The following is a 15292-nucleotide window of genomic DNA, read 5'->3' as shown; positions in this document are numbered from 1 at the left end:
TGTGCGATGTCAGTGTACTTTAAAGGTCACCAGGTGGTCGAAATTATAGCAGAGACCTCCACTACGGCACCTCTTTCTCTCTTTCTTCTTCCACTCCCACCTTCCTGCCTTCCCTTGCAGGGACAGTTCAGGTGCACATTGAGATATGAGACACAGTTGCTGCATCATTTCCTTTCCTCAAATTTCCTCAATTTTCCTTTCCTTTCAATTTTTTCTATATCATCAACTAAAAAGACTGGCTAACACTCATCCAAGTTTCAACACTGATTTCTTGTAAACAGCAAGCCTTTGAACGTTTGCCAAGTTACTGAAGCTTAAGCACATCATGGCAGTGTGTTCTAGTGCAGGCTAGCATGCAATATACAAAAAGTAAAATGTTTATCAACTCGGCTGCTTCAACATTAGTCCAGAATTGTGGAACTATGCAGCCACAACATTCATTTTAATCTAGCTGACAGAGCAAGTATTATCGTATTTTCCGGTGTATAAGACGCAGCTTTTTTTCAAAAATTTTGCTAGTGCGTCCTATACAAGGGTGCGTCTTATACGCTAATTTTTCGTGTTTTTTTTTTGCGAGTTCAGAAGTTACCCAGGTTCATGTTCAAGCTTTTTTCATCGAAAAAATATCACTACCAATGACGCGGTTGTAACACGGTTAATACTTCAATACGGTGATCGCCGTGCGCAGCTTTTCTTAGGTGAACTTTATCATGAAATGGCTGGGATGACGACATCCGGGATCACAAACACGCGACCGTTTCGGAGGCCCCAAGCAAAAGTAATGTGAAATGCCAAAAGATGAAGACAATCGCACTTCTCGCCATTGTCAAGACAAGCGAAGACAAGCCGGCGTTCTTTTTTAGCCATCCTTTGCAACTTTGCTCCGTGTACGTAGTACGAAGAGAACGTTTCAGCCGCGTTGCCGCCAGAAATGGGCGAACATTTTGATAGCGCATACGAAGATGAAGACTTCGTAGGTTTAAAGTAGAAATAAAATGTTATGGACATAATGCAGAGTACTTTCGTTTTTTCTTTTTTTTCCTAAAACGTAGGCGGGTATAGCGTGAGTGTTGTCTTTTTCGATCACTTAGCGTTGCTTAAGAATTTCTCACAGACTGTGAATTTCGCGATGGTCGCGCAAGCGTGTTTAATTCTCAGTAACCTAATCGGTTAAATTGGGGTGCGTCTTATACACGTGTGTGTCTTATATACCAACTTTTTCAATGACAGCCTGCATATATGGCGGGTGTGTCTTATACAAGGGTGCGTCTTATACACCGGAAAATACAGTAATTAAAACGAATGAATGCAGCTCAAAGATCATATTTCTTTAGCAAAAAAGTGCATGAAAGGCCTGTGCACTTCTGTTCCAGTAGGCTATATTCGATTCTTCCCGCAAAAAATGGCGACTGTTGACAGAATTGCAAAAGCATGCTTTGAAGATGTGAAGAGGAAATGTGACGCGCTTGAAATAATTTTTCCTACTTTGGTCAATGTGCATGTCATCACGAGCGACACCAAGAGACGCAAAACAAAGTGCAACCCTTACGCAAAATTTTCAAATATATATATTTACTCTCCATCTACCATTTCAAGGGTCTCTCCTATTTACAATGCATGTGCCAAACAGTAGTTTTGCCAACATCTGTACAGAACGGCGTTTTTGTCCATATGCACGCCACTCCAGCAAAAAAAGAAAAAAAAACAGCACAAAGAATGAGCACTTCCTAAGATCACATCATTCACTCACTTCCCCCATCACACACACACTCTGAAAGACAGAAGAGATAGTCTCACAAACAAAAATTCCTTGCCTATTTCCTTCTCTTCCGATCATCCCCAGCCTCAACAATGCACTGGTTTATTGCGAGACGTAGTGACTGCTAGGCGTTGCAAAACCATGCAAATGAAAAAGTCTGCTGCTTCCCTTCTTCACGCAGCTCTGAGCTGAACCCAAACCCAAAGCACAAGCCGAAGCAGAAATGAAACGTGAAGCTGGAACTACATCCAAGACGGGTGGCTGAAAGGCCGGCGAAGCTGTGTGCTGCTGGCTTGAACACTTGTTCCCAGTGGCACAAACACACTAGACTGTGCACACCACACATCTGGAAATGCAGAAAGGCAGGAGAAAATGCAAGCAAGTTTCAAAGGTGTTACTGCACTGTGCAATGCTTTGGGAGCAATGAAGGCAATCATGAATGGCAGCCCTTGCTTTTCTACACTGACGTGTTAGAGCAAATGCCCCAAAATGTGAGCCTCTGAGAGACGAGCAACTTTGAAGCCACTCCTACATCCAGCTAGGTCAGTAAGGTGGGCCAATAAGTTGCAGGGTTACAGGGTTTTTGCAAAGATTGAGAACCACTGGTGGAATCAGGCAAGTAATTCAGCAAGCACAGTTGAAGCAAGCAGCTGAGCAAGCTAAACGGCAGCCTCCGTAAAAATGCATAAAGGAGAACCGTAAAGACAATCGTGTGATTCTGGCCAAATGTGTCTATTCAAGACAGCAAACACTTGTCATCAAAACTTAACTGTCACAAATCGGAACACCATGCTCGGAAGGCAGTTGCAAAATGTTCACCACTCTAAGTGTTGTTCAGAGTATAAAATGAAGGCAAATTTTTAAACAGCACGGGATGGCAATGTCAGGGCTGCTCATCCCGATCAACACAATCGTAGGTTCCTAGAAAAACTGCAGAAAGACCTTATTAAGCAACTATTAGACTACATGCGGCAACAATGTACGATTCATGGCTTACAACATGTGTGCATAAACAAGAGTGTTCAGAAACAAAAGCTGCAAATATGTGATCAAGAGGACCCTGAACAAGCCAAAGCACTTTGATCGCCAATACTCAACATGGCCCAGCAAACCGTTTTGCAGCTACAGTTTCATCACATACAGTTTCATCACATACAAGCATTCGCAGTGCCGTCACAGTGATGTGTCCCACAACAACGCAAGTAACAAAACAACATCATAATTAAGCACAGCACATCCACTACGAACTTTCAAGTCAAGGTTTGTACTGTCAGCAGATTGAACTTGATGGATAACAGACTTGAAACACTGTTGGCCATCAAGGCCAGCAAAGCCAAAATCCTGTTTTATATGCATTTATTCACATAATAGATGCACTAGCTCTTTAGTTGAAAAAAACAAAACAAAATTTTATTCAAATTTTATATTGCCGCACATAATAAGCCCATTTACCAAATTTTTGCAGATTTTTCCAGCAAAGTGCAGCCATTATGTGAGCAAACACAATGAGTTGCCCATAAGACGGTTTATTTTATACAAACGAACTTCAGCAAATTAAGAAAACTGCTGTTAGACTAGTCATGTAGCCATTTCAAAATTCTTGCGTTTACGAAGAACCCCACTCGACCCACCCTGAAAGTGCAGACACAGGTAGTCCTTTCGACCATCTTTTCTCACGTTCAAAAAATTTTTGCATCTGTGCTTGGCATACTTTGAATGGGGAAGTAACAGCCGTCACACAACAAACAAAGGACCCACCAAGCAATGAATGTCATTGCATAAACTGAACTTTGACATACTTTCAAAGAAATGAAGAAAGGTGCTTTTTAAGGTGCCTAAGACCAAGAATGCATTTAGAGGAGCATACTTACTCTCACTGGAATAACTCGAATCAACTTTACACACAGCGAAGACTAGCACAAAATGTTGCAAAGCCTGAATGTGTGCTAAAATAGCCAATTTACTTTCCTGTTTGATGAAGTTGGCAACAGTTTTGTTACTAACATAATAAGCAAATGCAGTTTTACAGAAAGATGACTAAAAAATGCAGAATGAAAGCTTTCTAGCCTTTTTTTTTGAACTACTGAACTTTGCAAATTTTGAACTTTTTGAACTTCGCAACAGGTTCAGAAAGAATGCACAAGTTCGGCGGCAAGTAGCGTGCATTGTTTTCGACACACAGCACTGACATCTAACAACCACAAACAGTCAGTACAAAAGGTTTTCAAAGCTGTGCTCACTCAGAACCAAGACACTGAATGTCACAGAGCTCTTCAGAACCGAGGAGAATATTTTTTGCACACTTCACGGAGTAGGAGGTTTGAGCATAAAAAGCGCAAGACACTGGCACAGGGAGCTCGCATGTCACACACTTTTCTTCTACAAACATTCAGAAACACTTTCAGTCAAAGACCCAATTAAGAAACGGGTTGTGCAGTTTACTAGAGCAGTACTCACTCCTCCCAAATATACAGACTGTTCGATCAATAACAGAAGAAGGTATAGCCCTCAAGACCCTGAGTGTAAATTAGGCCTCCAATTTGGTTTAAACATCTTTGTATGTTTAGGATGTAATAATTCAAGTTCCAAAACATGAATGAACTATCTTTTTACCCATTTTGAACTTATGGCTGCATGCTGGGAAATGTGCGATTACTATGGAACAAGCCGTGAAGATTCCCGAAGCACACAAGAAAATTCCTCATTTGCTCAGATGCATGCTTATACTATGTGCATTAGCTGCACTATAACTAGTGCTAATAAGTGCTTTAACGCCAGCTGGAATGTGTGTAAATCCTTTTGTTTTATTCTTACCCCTACCATAAAAGGTGCTTCCACTGCCTCTCACTTTTTTCAGAGCTCCTGAAGACGAGGGAAATGTAACGACTTTGACCATACTCCCTAGATGGCAGCACAGGCTCTAAAAGTAGGTAAAAAGGGCTTTTTTCAACACTAAACCTCCTTGCATGACTGTAGTGTTTGCAGCTGTACTGTCCAATGCGCGAAAATTTTTGATAGCTGGGTCTCGGGGGCACATATGCTGTTTTCAACAAACGACTGCCCAGTTTACACTCAAACTTCACACGAAAGCAGCCATTAGTGGTGGGCATGGGCCAGTAACTGCATTCATGATGGTATGTGTAAGTTCGCTAAAAAAAATTAACCCCTGTGCCCTGTTGTCCGCAGCCAGCTTATACAGTAAAGCAGGGGTTCTCAAACTTTTTTGCTTGGAGGAACCCCAAAAGCCTTCAATAAGTTCCAGGGAACCCCCCCCCCCCCCCCTCCCCTGCTTTCACTTACCAGCAATGTTGTCGAGTGCATTTTTGCAAAGAGAGAGTTGCAAAAGTTAAATGTTTATGGGTGATACTGCTTCCCTTTTAAGAGCAAGTCAAAGCGTGGCTCAGTAGCACTCAGAGCCAGTCTGATATCAGCTGCCGGGTCAGGGCCGGTGAGGGTTCTCGCGGAACACAAGAAGACAGCCCGCGGAACCCCTGTGTTCCGCGGAACCCAGTTTGAGAACCCCTGCAGTAAAGTAAGGTTTCACTGAAAGATGACAACAGTGCTATCTATTGCTAAGAAGGCGATGCTTGTGTCGAAACAAGCTGGAAAACTCAGCACCTATGGTCTCGCGTTGCAGTAGGCCAGGGGTTCTCAGCCTTTTTGGGGAACCCCAGAGGCTGTCAAGTGGTGCTAAGCAGCCTTGTCTGTCCTGGCTTCCGTCCCTTCCTGCCTAACGTGCATGCAAAAAAAAAGTGTGCCGACACATCCTCGTCATCATCAGCCTGACTACGCCCACTGCAGGGCAAAGGCCTCTCCCATGTCTCTCCAATTAAACCTGTCCTTTGCCTGTTGCGGCCACCGTATCCCAGCAAACTTCTTAATCTCGTCTGCCCACTGAATTTTCTGCCGTCCCCTGCTACTCCGGCCTTCTCTTGGAATCCACTCTGTTACCCTTAAGGACCAGCGGTTATCTTGCCTTCGCATTACATGCCCTGCCCAAGCCCATTTCTTCCTCTTGATTTTGACTAGGATGTCAGTAACCCGCATTTGTTGGTGGTCCTGGTGGTGAGGTGGGATTAGCCTTACAGTGGACTGTTGGCAATTGCTCCGCCTCAGTCACTAATTTGAATGACTGCGTCTCTGCCACTGTTCTTAACCCTTTGAAGGTTTTTGCCGTATATGTACGGTGGCGGTTTTCTGTCCCGCAAGGTCTTTGCCATACGGGTACGGTTTCGATCTTCCGTTTGAAATTTTGCGCCAAAAGAACAATGCGTGCTCACTGGGGGGTGCTGCCACCTCTTAGGACTTACAAGAAGTGTTTGAATTTTGTGCTGCCTTCTTACGGAGATAAGCAGAACTTATGTCTAGCTTTAGCGCGGCGGCACAGACTGCGGCAACACCCCTTTTGTAGTTTTGGTTTCGCCGCGTGATCGCAACGGAGTCGCGCGAAATTTGAGTTTTCTTTTTGTCAGCACTATCTTGCAGGGGCTGCTGAAGTTGATTTCTATCTTTATTGGCACTGCTCTTAGCTTGCTTATCACCGTTGCTCGCGAGGTATTCTCGCCCTCTGTGGCAACGCGCCTACGCGGTTTCGATTCCGCCGCGGGATCGCAACGGAGTCGCGCGAAACGTGTGTTCTCTTTGTGGGCACTGTTTTGCAGAGGCGGCGAAAGTTGATTTCTATCTTTATTGGTGCTGCTCTTAGCTTGTTTATCACCGTTGCTATTCTATTCTATTGAACATTTTCCAGTTGGGAGTGATGCTGTCACCAAAGTACTGTTCCTAATTTTTTTTTTACTATTTAATCTCGATTATATACATTTTGTAGATTCAAGATCCGCAATAAAGTAATTTGACCACCTGGGAAAGTTTCTTCAAAATAATTCGACGCTCAAAGGGTTAAGGCCAGTGTCCTCTGAAAACTTCAACTGTGTTTTTGGCACCGATCACCGCTCAGTTCAGGATCCCCCGAGGTACACTACGCATAGTGAAACAGTGTGCTGTATGCAATTGCAGTGCAATTAGTCTCAAAACAAAGGGCACAAGGGAGAAGCGTTAGCTAAGGCAAGCGGAAATTTAATTGCTCGGAGAACCTAAAAAGCATTCCAAGGGTTCCACGAAACCAGGTTTGAGAGTCTCCGCTGTCGACTAGAGGCAATTTTCCTTGTTTCATTCAAAACATGCAAATAACACGGAGGAATGTAGCAAACGCCACGTCTGTGTGAAATCTGAGTGTTAGCGAATCGATACTGCAGGACTGAATAAGCACCGACGCACTGGCTCAAGTAATTTCAGGAAATTTTTCAGTCATCGCACTGCATAAATCGCAATGAAATTGCATGCTGTTAATGCGTCAAGTGGATTTTCATCTCATCTCTCTCTTAACGTCGTGGCTTGACAAAAATTTCAGCTTCGCTCAACATGCAAAGCAACACCACTTTTGCTGCCATCGTACTGGAACTACCACAACTAACAGTGTCATTCGCGTCAACACCACATTCACCATCACAATTACTCTGTCAGACTCTTTCACAAGCCCAAGATACTCGCACAACTTGTTCGGCATTCCATTGACCGTTGGTCAGGAGTGGCAAACAGAACTGCACTATGCACCAGTCTCTCAGAAGTTCACTACTGAGAGACCATCCATGCCTAGAGACTAGACAAGCACTATCATAAATTGTGCGCTTTATACAAAATAAGGAGAAAAACTATTCTTTACAAGCTATATATACCGCATCACGAACAGACCTCTTCGCTAGCAGAGAAAACTGCAAAAGGTGCAAAGGTGTCTTCCGTGAGATTAAAAAAAAAATTCACTCAGCATCACGAGTCCGTGCCTAGGAATCTATGTGTCTTGTCCTAGAAAACCTCACTTCCAAGCACTATACATCTACGTACTGCCCACTGTCTCGAACCTACAGCTGTACTACCCAGCCATACAAAAGCTCTAGCTCAGTTTTCACAAAGCGCCTTTGTACAAAGGAAGCCTCTGTTAGGTTATTCAACACTAGTTAGTACTCGCAGTGCACAACATCAACAGTCCATTAAAAACGCGCCACATTTCTGGCTGTTCTAAGGGAACAGGTATAATATTACCTATAGGAAAGAACAGATTACAAAGCCATATAAAGGTCTTGTAAAAGATGCAACCACCATAAAACCGGTATATATATAAAAAACAAGGCATAGTATGCATGACAAGTATGCATCAACAGAGCAAATGTTGGGGCTGATAGAAACATTGCAATTTTTTGTAAAAACAAATTTTTACACAGTGACGGGACAGAAATCTAGAGATACCAGGTTGTTTGTCAGTTAGCACAATGAGAAACAAGTGGCTAAATTAAAGTAATCAAAACAAACACATGTCAGTATCGTGTACAGAAAGATTCAAGCCCGTGGTTACTGGCAGACCTAACAGAATACAGTAAGTGCCAGAAAACTAGAATCCAAAAATCATCTTTTTCAGTTAGAAAAAAAAAAAAATGGCTCCACAAAACAACTCTCTTCTCTAGTTAACAAGAAACATGCTACTGCCAACTACAGAACTGCCCCAAGAGAGCCACTGTTTTACCAAATAAACCAAACCTTTAAAGTGCCATGATGCTAAAACTTTTGTTGAGTTTGCTTACTTTACATATCTTGCATGATACCGAAACCATGAGTACTCATAAAATTTTAAAATTATGACACCATATTTCAAAATGTGGTTTTGATTTTCAACCTGATGCAAACTTTCAAACCTGATGCAACACCAAAACTACCCAACAGGTGAAAAAATCCTACAAGACATTTAAAATAAGCCAGCACAAGAAGCAAGATGCAAAAATGCACTGGCTACGGCTTAAGGAGCAGTGAAAGATGCATTTGAGATGTCCGTCCTTTAGACGACAATCAAAACTGAACAATCCGCTACTGCTTTGCAAAGTCATGCAAAACACCTCTTACTTCACAGGTGCTCAGCATTTATCGATCTATATTATTCGTCTATAGGCGCCAACATTGGGAAACTAAGAGGCTCCACTTAGCAGAAGCAGCTTGAATATACAAATATTTACACAGACTGCTAGGGGTTCAATGTTAGGTTTTCTTATGTATGGTTAGTACTACCACTCGGGGAAGAATATAAAATTTTCAACACAAAGCGCAAACGTAGTGGTCGGCAGCACTTCAAGCAGCTACAGTCAATACGCCATGTATTGAGCACTAGATATTTCACTAACACGTCTTACTTATAAATTCGTACACTTTGAGACGCAGTGTGTGCAGCTGCTGCTGACAATTCCTCCTTTGTCCAGACTTCACTCGAGCTTGATCTTTCTTCTTCGCACTTAACGAAGAAAAAACAAAGTTAGGCAAGTTCACGTCGATCCAGGTGGGAAACCATGTGGAACGACGTGCGCTGCATAACTAGGCCGCATGGAAAATGCTATGCTACTGTGCATTAGGTGGCAGCAAATTGCTGTTCTTAAGGGGGGACACTGGTCTTGAAAAGAAAATTTTGATTAATTTAGCCATAGTGATTACATTTTCAGGGCACATGTATTTTTGTGCGCTGATTCTAGGTATGTCATTTAATTTCATGTAAAACTATTCCTTGAGCACTTATGCACTTTTTATTCTAGTATTTTGCGGAGAGTTTTGAAGAAAATTTGCTGCAGGAAACTCGCTGAAATGTATGCCATTGGGTTCTCTTGACACCAAGGAATACAATAAGGGTGAAATTGTCTTCCTGGCTCTCATAGAAGTCGACTAATAGGGTACTGAAGCTGCCACTTCAGAAACAGGAATACACACTTTCCTTCTCATTTCTGAAGCGACAACTTCAGAACTCTATAACTTAAGTTCTATGATAGGCAGGAAGACATTTTCACCCTTATTGTATTCCTTGGTGTCAAGAGAACATAATGGCATACATTTCAGCGAGTTTCCCGCAGCAAATTTTCTTCAAAACTCTCCGCAAAATACTAGCATAAAAAGTGCATAAGTGCTCAAGGAATTGTTTTACATGAAATTAAATCACATATTTAGAATCGGCACACAAAAATACATATTCCCTGAAGATTTCATAACTGTGACTTCATTAATAAAAATTTTTTTTTCAAGACCAGTGTCCCCCCTTAAGATCACGAGCTTGTTGCCACTGTATGTAAACAATAAAAACCTGCAGCCAAGCTGTTCACAGGTCACCAACAAAACTGCTCAACATGCCAGCCAATGCTCCAGCACGGCTAAAACCACCGGCCGCACAGTGACGACCGCATCTCGACCCTCAGCGCGGTGCGACGAAGCAGGACGGGCGCGCCCATCAGACTGTGTGCACCACACCTTTGGCCTTGGACGTTGCGGCCAACGTGAGTGTGGCCTCGAAGCCGTCGTCCACCTCCGTGCCGAGGACGGTGGTGTCCTCGGACAGCGATCGACACGAATCTTCCTCCTCCTCCGCGAAGTCCCCGTTGTAGTGTTCCGCGATGTTGGACCCTTCCGAGAATGACGTCTCACTGACGCAGCACGGCTTGTGGCACTCTTCCGACGGACTTTCGGCCCCTTCACCAACACTGTGTGTGGAGAGAGAAATTTACGTTAAGAAGTGCAGTTTTAGCAGCACTGCCAGCAACAGGATACGCTGCACCAGTGAAGATAAAAACGATCATCGAGGGGTATTTCAAGTGATCTTTCATTGCTAAGTACCGTAAAAACCCGCGTATAATAGGAACCCGAATATAATGCGAGGCTAAGTTTTAGAGACGCGAAATGGGAAAAAAAAAGTTTCACCCACGTATAATACGAGTAGCACAAGCTCACAGAAGACATTTATTCAAATCGCATCCCGCACTTCACTTCAATTACTTTGTTCTTCAGTAGCGCTTTCTTCGGACATTTCTTTGTCCGACAAATCATCCCAAATGTACTCATCTTCCGTGCCATCGAGGGCGCTCGAGATGCCGCGCTTCTTAAGCCCGCTTCAGCCGCCCGGTTGGCGTCACTGCAGGCTCACCTGAGCGCATCCACTCTGCGTAGCACCGCTTGACTGCGTCCTTGAATGGTTTGTTTACACAACCATCAAGCGGCCGCGAAAGCTTCGTCGCGTTCCGCTGCACGCGAAAAGGGCTTCTTTCTGTTGTGGCCATCCACGAATGCTTCCTTCGACGACACCAAACTGCCTCCCGGCCGCACCGTTGCCGATGTTCTCCGCAGCTAAAATCGCTTGAAAGTAGCCGAGTACTGTTTTCAAGACCGTGACATCGTGCTCCCTAAAACAATATCCACTTCACGAAGCGTGCCTTACATGCGAGCACGTGCGTTGTCAACAGGCGCATGGCACACCGCGACCCCCCGGCGCACCCAACGGATCAACAAAGAAACGACGTCGTGACGTCGTTTGTCGAGAGTAACGAAGCCAAGCCGTAGCCACGCGCCAATAGCAAAGCCAAGCCGTAGCCACGCCACAAAAACGAAACCAAAACTTCGAGCAACTTCGAAAATTTTGTTCGGATCCGCAAATAGTACGAGGTGGAAATTTAGGACGCTAATTATGGGAAAAAAACCTCGTATTATACGCGGGTTTTTACGGTATTCCCTTGCAGCGCAATACACTGTAGTGTACATTTTAATTTATAGTACTACAATGTTCAGGGTTGCCTACTCCCAGCTTGCACATGCGAGAGATATATGGCTACGCTCTTCAGATGGCCAGTGCGTCCGATGTGGCCACGCATCAACACGAAGTGGCACGGGCACCTATGGTCGGGTACAACTCAAGGACGAAGCGGTAGATGCCCCCAAAAGAGGCCCCCCCCCCCCCCCCCCCCCAACCTTTAAGACATGAAAAACAGCATGATAAGCCAACATTAGAAAGCCACCAGTAAAGTAACAAGACAAGCCAATGTCCATGCAATTCTGCTTTCGCATGCATATAAAATTTAGGCAAAAATTCTCTCATTTTTCATCGAATTCTATAGGAAAACAACCATATAGGTTGCACACTGTTCATCTTATCTGAGGATTCGTCTTCGCTAAGTTCGCCTTAAGAGTTTGTTGTAACGGGAATCTACTGTATTGTTGTATGACGATGATCATCATCATCAGCCTGACTACGCCCTCCGCGGGGCAAAGGCCTCCCCCATGTCTCTCCAATTAGCCCTGTCCTGTGCCAGCTGCGGCCACCGTATCCCCGCAAACTTCTTAATCTCATCCGCCCACCTGACTCTCTCCCGCCCCCTGCTACGCTTGCCTTCCCTTGGAATCCACTTCGTCACCCTTAAGGACCATCAATAGTATAGATACGTGCTGTTTAGTAACACAAAGCTGCACGTGTGCCAATGAGCAGCATGTAAGAATGCAGGGCTCTCAACTAATTTTTACCTCTCAGTTTCTTTAGCATACACTCACATCCCACAGTACACTGGCATAGGCATCCAACGTGCAGTAGATAAAAAAAAAACCCAGCTGCCATTTCGTTACACAACAAGCCATGTTCTAGATAGAAACTTAAAGGGACAGTGAGGAGAGCTCTATCAATATTTTTTTTACAGTAAAATCTGATAGTTTGGCATTTCATGGCTTTGTTGTCACTTGGCTGGCAGCGAAAGATGCATTTATTTCTAAGAAATCTGGATTCAAAGTTGAAAAAGTTTTTCCCGCCGCTCTGATTCAAACTTGGGATTCTCCTATGACGACACAGGACTAAGTGACGTGAAACACGACGTGCACATGACGTAAGGCAGACTCCATGATTTCTGACAGCCAGCAGTGCGGCCTGGCAGCAGCCGAAAACAAAGCTACCACTGGCCACACGTTGAAGGCATCTATCTATCGGCTATTGCGGCCGTCGCTACCGTCGCTTCGTTTACATTTGCACCGGCGTTTTGCCAGCGTTACGATGGATCCCGTTCTAGAAGTCGTCAACGAAGTTCTCGCAAATAGACACCTTTAGCATACCGTGTACCTTGTTACCGATAGCAGAATACCGGGAGCCCGCCTACTGCCGGGGAGCAGGCGCTGATTGGTCCCGGCGCTGCAGGCACGCGCGTAGTTGCCGGATACGTGGCGCCATCTGGTGACGTCAAGGAGATATGCGCATGCATTGGCTGTGCCTCAGTGATTCGTGCTTTCTCGTGATCTAGTGTTTCTAGAACCATTGGTTCTAGCAACACTGTTTTGTCCTATGACGTCATCACGCTTGTACTTGCGAGTTTGGCCTGTGGCGGCGATACCTGTATTTTGATTCTTGCTCTTTTCTACGTTACAAGAGCTTTGTTATCAGTATGAGTGGCGTTTTTCTAATCAGGAGCTGGTATTCTGTCGATACAAGCCAGCTTCAATTTCTCCTCAATGTCCCCTTAAGCAGGCATAATAGCTGGCAAAGAGATTCGTTGGGGCAATGTTGCAGCTTGTGATCAGTGCGAGCTGCAGGAATTCCTCGCAGGCAAGAAGAATTTCTAGATTAGGCACTCAACAATCGGGGATGCACCTAGAGACAGGTGATGGAAGCAGCGCTGCGGAACCTTCTTTGGGCGGAAGCAAGAGTGGGACGTCAAACTCTGTGGACTCTGTTGCAGAAGCCAGCAGAGAGACCGGTGGCACTGCAACGACAACTTTGGGCAAGGCCGCGACAGCCTGGTCCACGGCAGTCTCTTCAGAGCGCAGCTTCTTCGAGACACCGCCAGAAGAACCACTGTCACTGGAACTGCCTGGGCATGGTCTCATCTGCACGGAAGTTGACAACAAAAGACAGTGAGCCATGCTGGTACCAAAAAAAAACAATTGTCCTTTTATGAAAGACGTGAATTTCGATAACAATACAGTGCAACCCTGATCATGCGCCCCTCATTTGTGCAACAAACTGCATTTTGCGACAAATCGGTGCAAAGAAACAGACACATTTTCGCAGCCAGGATGGCAGGCTTGTTTCTTACGGGAGCGTGTTCCATTATGAGAGATTTCTTATAAGACGATGTATGAAACACACAACTGCCTCACGCGGTTTCCTAGAATTCATATAACTGGTGGTGTTCCTCTTTACCAGGAAAAACAACCCAATCTGCAGATCCACGTTGCTACTTTACTAAGCTCCATGCATTCTTTCGCACCACCAATGTTGTTCCGCGCATGGGACCATTCAAGTTCGTAAATCCCACTGTTTTCAAACAAGTCTGCGTACAGGACACCCGCAAAGGCTGTCTCCCTACCATGGCAGCACAAAATCCAAGGAAACAAATGCCCCACACAGAAACAACTGCGTATCACATACACTTATTCAGTATCTGCCTGGTGGTTCTGAAAGTGTGCTGCGTGCAGCCACTGAGTGATATTACCAGAGGGTTCTAGATTCGAACACAACACGCAACAATCAACATGATTGCACCTAGAAAGGTGCCCAAAAGCACCAAGCCCAAGCAGCCATGACAACAAACCCAATGCAGAATTCTCATCGCAGTTCTAACAAAGAAGCCTGCAACTACACAACAGATATTAAAGCATGGATGCATGATATCTGTATAGTTTAATTACTAAGTAGTTTCTAAACATATGATCAGAAAACTGAAGTATTAAAGGCTGCTTCCGAGTATATAAGCACAGCAACCCATCTAAATCACAAAAAAAATGTTCTAAAGCACGGCCCTTGTGCAAGTGTGTACAGTTGTAAAGCTTAATACAAACAGAGAGGAGATCCTAATAAGGAAGTCATTACTCATTGACAGAAACTTCGTAGTTAAAGAAACGTAGTTCACGTAGAACTACGTAGTTCTCAGAAACTTCGTAGTTAAAGAAAAATTCGTCCTGGTCTGGGGTTCGAAATCTACTCCACCTTGGGGGATTCCCCTAAACATTTGACCAACACTGTTCCCACTTCGAGTTATTGATCAACTCGCTCTCGTCCTACCATAAGCTTTCCGTCCCGGTTAGCTCAGTTGGTAGAGCGACTGCTCCGGTGAAGCAGTGGTCCTGGGTTCAAACCCCAGACCAGGACGAATTTTTCTTTAACTGCGAAGTTTCTGAGAAAGCTGTATAGCTTTCCTTTGTAGCCATATGGCTTCGCTCAGGTGGATGCCAATGAGTAATGACTCCCTTATTACAAACCTACTCCACCTTGGGGGATTCCCCTGAACATTTGACCAAACAGATCCCGTACCAGCACACACATACACACACCTGTACGGGTGAAGGACCAGTCGCGACAGGCAGTGCCCTCGTGGACAGGTCCTCCAGGGGTATCTCCTCTGAATGGTCACGTGACCTGTGACCCATGCGTGGTGAGGACTCCCGCGACGTCGACCGGCCACGGGATACAGGGCTGCTTCCCGAACGCCTGTTGAAAGAGCAAGTTCCTTCAGATAGAGCGAAATTAAAAGTATGTGGAACCAGCCACACTACAATTTCTTTTCACAGTCAATCGTAAACATTTCTGGCAACACTCGGTTATGCTACTTCTTTCACACAAATGCCGATACGAATAGAGAGAAGCAAAGAAGGAAAACCACTTCCACAGCTCAGTCAACCAAGCTCGTTCAATCCGATCAAAGGTAA

The 15292-nt window shown here is 44.6% G+C and overlaps 1 protein-coding gene and 1 non-coding gene across 6 annotated transcripts in view; one reads left to right on the top strand and one right to left on the bottom strand.

The window, feature by feature from the left end:
- ema (C-type lectin domain containing ema) overlaps positions 1 to 15292 on the bottom strand; it is a 93054-nt gene that overhangs the window by 5924 nt on the left and 71838 nt on the right. For 4 of the 5 annotated variants that reach the window (XM_089588397.1, XM_089588399.1, XM_089588398.1 and 1 more), the window contains 3 exons: positions 14918 to 15074; positions 13236 to 13471; positions 10091 to 10320 (listed from right to left, as the gene is read on the bottom strand). In XM_089588397.1, coding sequence (XP_089444523.1) covers positions 10091 to 10320; positions 13236 to 13471; positions 14918 to 15074 — 623 coding nt within the window. Of the gene's footprint in view, positions 1 to 1550; positions 2106 to 10090; positions 10321 to 13235; positions 13472 to 14917; positions 15075 to 15292 lie in introns of those variants that run through there. The other variant, XM_089588401.1, reaches the window with a different exon arrangement.
- Positions 14662 to 14735, top strand: TRNAT-GGU (transfer RNA threonine (anticodon GGU)). Its single transcript has one exon. It is a non-coding gene; the product is annotated as a tRNA-Thr (tRNA).

This window comes from Amblyomma mixtum, chromosome 4, assembly GCF_055824585.1.
Source record: "Amblyomma mixtum isolate Tamu chromosome 4, ASM5582458v1, whole genome shotgun sequence".
NCBI classification, from domain to species: Eukaryota; Metazoa; Arthropoda; class Arachnida; order Ixodida; family Ixodidae; genus Amblyomma; species Amblyomma mixtum.
The sequence above is the reverse complement of the archived record's forward strand: the minus strand, read 5'-3'. Positions and strand labels throughout refer to the sequence as shown.